The sequence below is a fragment of the Apteryx rowi genome, unplaced genomic scaffold, assembly GCF_003343035.1.
Source record: "Apteryx rowi isolate R43461 unplaced genomic scaffold, aptRow1 scaffold_1004, whole genome shotgun sequence".
Taxonomy (NCBI): domain Eukaryota; kingdom Metazoa; phylum Chordata; class Aves; order Apterygiformes; family Apterygidae; genus Apteryx; species Apteryx rowi.
In genome coordinates this window covers 205541-213366 of record NW_020447203.1, presented here as the reverse complement: position 1 = coordinate 213366, position 7826 = coordinate 205541, and the positions used below count along the sequence as shown (strand labels likewise).

The window sequence follows — 7826 nt, the reverse complement described above, 5'->3', positions numbered from 1 at the left end:
TCCCCACCCCTACACGTGCGCTGGCCGTCAACGGAGCGCGGCTGCAGCGGGGACCTGGCACTCGAGCGTCACACGTGCGCCGGCTACAGACCGAGTGGGAGGGGAAAGGAGAGCAGGGGGAGCCGGAGGGGCAGGGGGAGCTGGAGGGAGGCGAGACCCGCAATGGCRCCCTCGCGTGCTCGCGGCGCTGCAGCCGGGCGGCTCACGCGTGCGAACCGCAGCCTGCCATGCACGCTGCAGCACCCCGCAGCTCACGCCAAGCAGCGAGCACCCCAAGGCTGCTCTGTCCRTGCCTGAGAGACCGACGGGGACCAGCGAGCAGTCTCTGGTGCTGCACCAGTGAGAGAGAATCGTGGAGCAGCTCCGAGACGGCACTGCCCATCCCCGCGACACCAGGATGCACCAATAAGGAAAAGCGCTCTGCGCTACCGGTCTTTGAGCACTGGGAAAGGGTGATGAGCACGCTCCATTCGCTTACCCATTACCGAAACAACAGAGAGTAGCAGCGAACAAGGCGACCGGCACTGCACGCACGTGCACCGGCTGGCTGCAGTATTCTTTGTATGCAAGGGAGGCCGGTAGTACCGGCTCGTCGACACCCAAGGGCAGCAGTGAGCACGGCAGAACACAGAGCGCGTGCGCCCGATTCGAATGCCGTACTGCTTTTCCGATACTCGAGGGCAGCAGCGAGCAGGGCGGAAGGCCATGCGCATGTGCACTTTAGAGGCGCGGTGCTCACAGCGCCGGGCTGCAGCCGACCAGCTCACGCATGTGCACTGCAGCAGGACACGCACGCCGCGGCACCCCAGGTCTCACACCCAGCAGCAAGCGTCTTAAGGCTGTTTTGTCTGTCCCCGAGTGACCAGCGGGCATCAGTGTGCAGGTTCTGGTGCTGCACTGGTGTGTGAGGTGCTCCGAGATGGCACTGCCTGTCCCTGCGACAACAGGAAGCACCAATAAGGAAAAGCACTGCTCTACTGGTCTATGAGTACTGGAAAGGTTGACGAGCACGGCCCATTCGCTTACCTGTTACCGAAACACCAGAGTAGCAGTGAAGACGGTGACTAGCACTGCGCACGTGTGCGAAGGCTGTCTGCAGTATTCTTCATATGCAGGTGAGGGCAGAAGCGAGCGCAGTGGGGTCACGCGCAGGCACTTGTCGGCTGGCTGCAATACTGGACTCTCATCACGCGAGGGCAGCAGTGAGCACGGTGAACCGAACAAGCATTCGCATGCCTTCTGGCTGCAGCCCTGGTTTTTGATCACCCAAGGGCAGCCGTGAGCACTGTGGAAAGGATGCGCATGTGCGCGCCCTGCGACTGCAGCACTGCACTGGGGACACRCGCTGGCAGCAGAGAGCACTGCGGAAGCCATATGCATGTGTGTGCCCTGCCACTGCAGCACTGCACTGGGGACGCGCGCTGGCAGCAGAGAGCACTGTGGAAGCAACATGCATGTGTGTGCCCTGCAACTGCAGCACTGCACTGGGGACGCGCGCTGGCAGCAGAGAGCACTGCGGAAGCCATATGCATGTGCGCGCCCCGCGACTGCAGCACTGCACTGGGGACGCGCGCTGGCAGCAGAGAGCACTGCGGAAGCCATATGCATGTGTGCGCCTGGTGGGTGCGGTACTGCTTTGTCCACACCTGGGGGCAGCGGTGAGCACGGTGAAGCCAGCGTGCGTGAGCGCTCCTGCTGTCTGCCGTACTTTCCTGTCGACGCCCGAGGACACGGTGAACACAGTGCTGCGCATGTGCGTGCATTCTGTCCTCAGTACTGCTTTGTGGAAACCCGAAGGCAGCAGTGATCACGGTAAAGGCTGTGCACACACGTGCTCCCGCTTCTGCAGTACTGTGTTGTCAACACCCACGTGCAGCAGTGAGCACAGTTAACGCGATGCTTCACTTGCACGTGCCCCTGGGGTGCAATTCACCCGAGGGCAGCAGTGAGCACGAGGAGCCCAATGCGCATGCGTGCTCTCGGTGGCTGCAGTACTGCTTTGTTGACATCCGAGGGCAGCAACGAGCACTGCCGAACAAATGCGCATGTGCCCGCCCGCTGGTTGCAGTGCTGGACTGTCCTCGCCCAAGGGCAGCAGTGAGCACTGCGGAACAACGCGCATGCGCCTGCCCTCTGTCTGCAGTGCTGGACTGCCACCACCCGAGGGCAGCCGTGGGCACGGTGAAGCCAGAGAGCAGGCGCGAGCCCTCTGGGTGCGGCACGGGGTTGTCATTATTTGAGGGCAGCGTTTTTCGCCTGGCTGCCGCGCTAGTTTGTAATCAGGGAAGGGCAGCAGTGAGCACTGCGGCGGYGCTGTGCAAGAGTGAACCGCCGATCTGCAGTATTGGAATTTCATCGTCCGAGGGCAGCTTTGAGCATATGTGGGGCACTGCACATGTGTCTGACAACTTGCTGCAGGACTGGTTTGTGGCCACTTGGGGCAGCTGATGTGTCATCACAYGAGGGCAGCAAGGCCTCGGTGCGCGTGCGCTTCCCCGCTGGCTGCAGTACGGGCCCATCGGTAGCCGAGCCTCAGTGAGGACGGCGCCCCGGTGCGCATGCGTCAGCCCACTGGCGGCGATGCTGGGGCGTCCTGCGGCGACCGAGGCTCCTCGCACACCCGATTCATCCGTTTGTGCCTCCCTGAGCCTTTGGTACCTCCCCGCTGGGCTCCTCTGTCCTGCAGAAGGAGACGATGGTGGGGACCTCATGAGCACCCTGCGACCCAGAGGTGGTGGCAGCACTGGGACAAATCAGCGCTGAGGGACTGCGGGCTGGCCCTGTCACCTGGCTGCGAGTGCCGGCGGGCAGCAGGTAGCTCCGCGGGGCAGGGGGCCGAGCGTGGCCAGCAGCAGGCCTAGTCTGTCTCAGGCATGCGCAGGGCAGCCGGCGTGCCTCTGGTGCCGTGCCGCCGGGAGCCCTGCCCGTGCCCGGCTGTTACAGGTGCCGCGCTCGCCTGCCTCCCCGTCCTGGTGGTGCCGCAAAAGGTCCTCTCGGTGTCCGCGGCAGCGGTGCGGCTGTGTTTGTATTCTCAGGAARGGGGTCTGGGCCGGTTTGCACACCTGGACAACGCGGGTGGGTTCTGCCACCGGCCCCTGCCCAGTGCCTGGGCCAGGTCGACCTGCCCCACCAGGGGCCTGCTCTACCACCCCCAGAGAGCCCAGCCCTGGGAAGGGGAGGTGGCCAGTCACGAACACACACCCTCTCCCCCCATCCTTGTATTTCCTCATACCAAGTCACATCCTGGAGGCGTCTTCCTTGGAAAGGGAGCAGAAAAGGTGGCAGATGAGGAGGTATAGAGCCCTTCCTCAGCCCTCACCAGGCCACCGATGCTCTGCTGTGGCCCCAGGCTAAGCTAAGCTGAATGCCTCACTAAAACCCCTGGACCTCAAAACAGTTCATACTCAAAAGCAGATTTCCAGATGCCCCCCCTGTAGTTCCTTGCTCAAAGTGGCAATCACAGTTGCTACTCACGAAGATATACAGAGAGGTGACAGGCAGGACAGGCCCTTTGCAGCTCTGGTTACRACATTGTGAATGCTGACTGAAGCAAAGAAAATGGGAGAAGGGCAGAGAAACAGTGACAGTGAAGCTCACTGAGCAGCCACTGAAGGTACTTCCCTCCTCCTCCTCCTCCAAGTTCTGGACAGTGCTTTAGCAAAGACCCTAGAATTCAACTTTTTTTTTATTTTTTATTTTTTCCTACTGAGGCCTGCCTAAGGGTAACAAAGTTTGAAAGTACCCATATGATCTCCTGTATCACTCTGTATTCTGGTCSCTCATCTTTGCCTCCACAAGTGAGCAGAAAAGCCCACCATACTTAAAATTTGTTTGCTCAACAAACCTGTGGGAAGGAACCCAAAGACCCTGAAAGCACCCGCACCAAAGAGGGAACCAGCACACCAGCTCCGGGTATGGCCAAGGTGGCCCCCTCACAAACAAAGATCTCCAAGGGCGCCACAGCGTCCCAAAAGCTGCAGCCACCCAGGATGACCCCTGCACAACCCCAAACGTGGCAGCAAAGTGACAGGAATGCCCTGCAGACACCCCTTCCCTCCCCAGCCGAGCTCAGGGGTGAGGAGAAAACCCCCACGCTGTCACGGACCTGCAGRCAAGCAGGAGTGGGCCTCGCAAATAGCACAGCCCCTACCACAGCAGGATGCGCGGCTGTGCCCCACCAGCTGGCAATCACCTGCGGCGTCTAGGGCCTGAGGCACCGCACTGCAGAACCATGTGACAGTAGTCACAAGGAATGGAACGACACTGCAGAAGCTCTCAACGCTGGTAGAACATCGTGACAATAGTGATAAGAAGTGAAAAACAGGAAAACYGCAAGGAAAGGATGAGGCATTGATTGAATGAAAGACTGTTAGGCTTGAGATTGGTTTAAACTACTGTTWCTGGGGAAGAACAACGAGGAAACTATAGAAGAACCACACCAGCTTGTGCGAGTGTGGACTGTGCTCCAGACAGCTGACCTGACCACAGGACTCCCACCCAGTGCGAAGGGGACACCTGCACCATGATTCCCCTGTGACAGACTGGGCACTGAGGGATCAAATTCTAAGACAGCAACTTGGTTGWGAACCTGAAGGGCCCATAATATGATATTTAATGCATGGGTATAGTGAATTAGGCTGAAATTAATCTATGAGTGAGTAATACTTATTATTTGTCATGCTACACCTGGAGTCCTTGCTTTTTATGGTCCCCTTAAGTTAGTGAACATYCAAGAGAACCCTTGGGCATACCACCACCCACACCTTTGCAAACATCCCAGAGACCCTGACAAACTCCCAGAGAGAYCACAGCAACCTGCAGACCCACAAGCAGCCCTTCCCCCTGGAACAGCCCCACAGAAATGACCAGAGCACCTCAAGGTCCCCAGGCTCCCTGGAAACAAAAACAACAGCCCCAGAAARCCAGGAAAATACTGCCCTGCAGACCTCCAGAACACCTCCACAGACACRCACCATCAGGGAAAGAGCACCCTGCCCAACGAAGCATGCAGACATGCCCCCAGCACAGCTCCAGCGAGGGAGCAGCTCGGCCTTTCAGCCCCTGCATGCCAGCAAATACAGGCACATGCACCCACCCACAGTCTCCACCCAGCCAACAGATGGGGGCCGTGACGGGCGGGAGGGATGTGGACTGCARGCATAACACCCTCTGCCCACTCGCATGCAGACATTTGTGCATGCACATTCATCCAAACACTGGCTCAGCTGCCAACACAGGCCGCAGCATAAAAAAGAGACCCTGCACAATAATCCTGCAGGTGTGTGCAGACACTGCCCTCAGCACCATGACACCCCCCCCCAGCCCAGATGCACACGCAGCATCACACCCCAGAGCTACTTCTGGAATATTTTATTTATATCAACACAAACAGCAGTACAAAATTAAGACAGATGAGGTACGCAACTCTTTGTCTTAACTGTCCCTCCTAATCCTTATCCCACCTTTACAAAAGCTGTGGGAACATGTTGCTGCTCTTGGACCTAGAAGTGAATGTTTCACCATAGTGCAGCAGCATGGTTCAGTCCTGTTTGGTTCCTGTCAGTGACTGGTCAGGATGTTGCTGAGGCTCAAGGAGACAGGCTCTGGGTTGAGGTGTGTCCCAAAGGAGAAGCAGTTCCCACCACCACCAATGAGCAACAACTCTTTCTCATTTGGCAGAAAGACACTACTATGATTATGTAGCATTAACGGCCACTCCAGATGCTCCTGAAAAAGGACAGAGAAATTAGAGCCCTACATTAAGAAACAAAAGCATGTGTGGTCCAGGAGACACCAGCCAGTCGCATACTGGAGAGGTGCACAGAAGCCTAAGTCAAAACAGATAATTCACAAGCAAAGGCAGCTACCAATTCACCTGCATCCATTTACTCAATTTAAATATAGTTTTATTCTTTTATATAGAAGTGCACTACCACAGTACCCATCCTCACAGCTATCCAACAGAAGTAGCCTATTGTATCTAAAGAACATCAACTCCTTCTAACTTCTGCTACAGAGAGTAAGAAGAAACTAAACTGCTTTTAAGCATGCTTTATGCCCTCAGGGGAATTCAGCAAGGTCAGCCTGAGGCACACAGTGTCTATAATAAGAAACAGACCATTCACAAACTCCAGCTTTCACCAAGAACAGGATCTACGTGTACAGATAACCCAAGAAATTAGAAATTGTATGCAAAAGATAAACAAAAGCTTTTCAAGCAACAGAAGCTTTGTCTAGGCAGTAGTACCCTAGATGAGGGCTATTCACATAACAGACAGATTCAGATTTAGACTAAGCTTTTCCCTGACCATGCCAAAATCCTGCTACGTGACATCCCCTGTACGATTGCTCTTCTTAGAGCCATATAACAGAATCACAGAAGAGCTGGGGTTGGAAGGGACCACTGGATATCCCCTAGTCCAACCTCTCTCCTCAAAGCAGGGGTCAACTAGAGCAGGTTGCTCAGGACCTTGTCCAGGCAGGTTTTGACTATTTCCAAAGATGGAGACTCCACAACCTCTCTGGGCAACTTGTTTCAGTGTTCAATCACCCTTACAGCAAAAGAGGTTTCTTTTTAAGTGGAATTTCCTTTATTTCCTTGCTATATTCTTGCTRTTCTTCAGGCATCAGCTACAACACATAGCAGATTCCACCATGAAGTATTCAGTAAATTGTACCACAGACCTTCATAAAGATTAACTGATGCTCTGGTTTGATCGATTCTCTTCATCCATAGACATCCTGAAATTACTATGCTTGCGTCCATCTCCGTTCTGCTCCCCTTGTCTAAAATAGAAYGGCTCTCTGGCCTCCATTTTTTTGTACACTCAGACTCTCCCTCTGTTAAAACAATATTAAGTTCTCTGGGCTGGTCAAAGCACTTCAAAATTAGCCTTTACCTCAAAACAGAAGTCACAAATGACCCCTTTGCGTTCTCTATTCCCTTTTAGGGTATAGCCCAGAAGTTGCCACCTTCCTTCCCACAACACCATTTACCCCGAAAGAACAGTATTTCTGTACTTACCACACTAATCATATAGTCCATGCAGAGACCAGTCATTAAGTCAATGACAGTGAGGCCTGGCACAGAGGAAGAGTGAAACCAAACTCCACCAACAAGCAGGAGTTTTTCATCATGCACATGTGCTGTATGTGAATACCTGCAAGTTAAAAATGAGATTGAGCTCTGTTAGTAAGGAGAGCTAGTTAGAGGCAGGCCAAGAGTTCACTTGCTGAATGCTCTCCACTTACCTTGGGATGAGGGGAGGATGYGTCTCTACTGTCTGCCACTGAAAGCCATGTTCAATCTCTCTCAGAAAGAAAACTGAACCTAAGGGCTGCTCAGCTGCTCCCAGACCTCCTGCAATAAGCACTCCTCCTCTCCAGCTACAGGCACTGTGAGAGTGACGGCCTTCCGGTACTGGACCCTCAACAGGAATCTAAAAACACAAGTCCAAGGCTTAAGTTTGCAAAGCTAAGGATCATCTTCCTGTCTGGGCTCTTAAATAACCTCTYCCTGTTTCATCTCCTGTGGCATATAACATTCTTTCCTGCCATATGATAAGGACGATTGGTAAGGGGGACATAAYGAGTAAGCATGATAGGGAGTGACACCCCTTCATCCCACCCCCCGCAAGCCCATGAACAAACCATGGGCGATTCCTCTAAGGAGGCTGGAAGCCTCCTGGAAGGCTAGGTAAAAGTGTTTCCATCGACACTGTTTTCAATACTTCTCTGGTCCTCTGTATCTTCAGTATCTGTCAGTCATTATAGAATCACAGACCGCTTGAAGTTGGAAGAGACCTCTGGAGATCATCTAGTCCAAC

At 54.5% G+C, this 7826-nt stretch overlaps 1 protein-coding gene across 1 annotated transcript in view; it reads right to left on the bottom strand.

Annotated features, from left to right (window-relative positions):
- Positions 1 to 5355: 5355 nt before the first annotated feature.
- The window catches only part of LCMT2 (leucine carboxyl methyltransferase 2), a 19733-nt gene continuing 17262 nt past the window's right edge, over positions 5356 to 7826 (bottom strand). The window contains exons 12-14 of the mRNA XM_026063647.1: positions 7252 to 7439; positions 7025 to 7160; positions 5356 to 5727 (exon numbers count right to left, since the gene is read on the bottom strand). Coding sequence (XP_025919432.1) covers positions 5560 to 5727; positions 7025 to 7160; positions 7252 to 7439 — 492 coding nt within the window. The 3' untranslated portion in view covers positions 5356 to 5559. The remainder of the gene's footprint in view (positions 5728 to 7024; positions 7161 to 7251; positions 7440 to 7826) is intronic.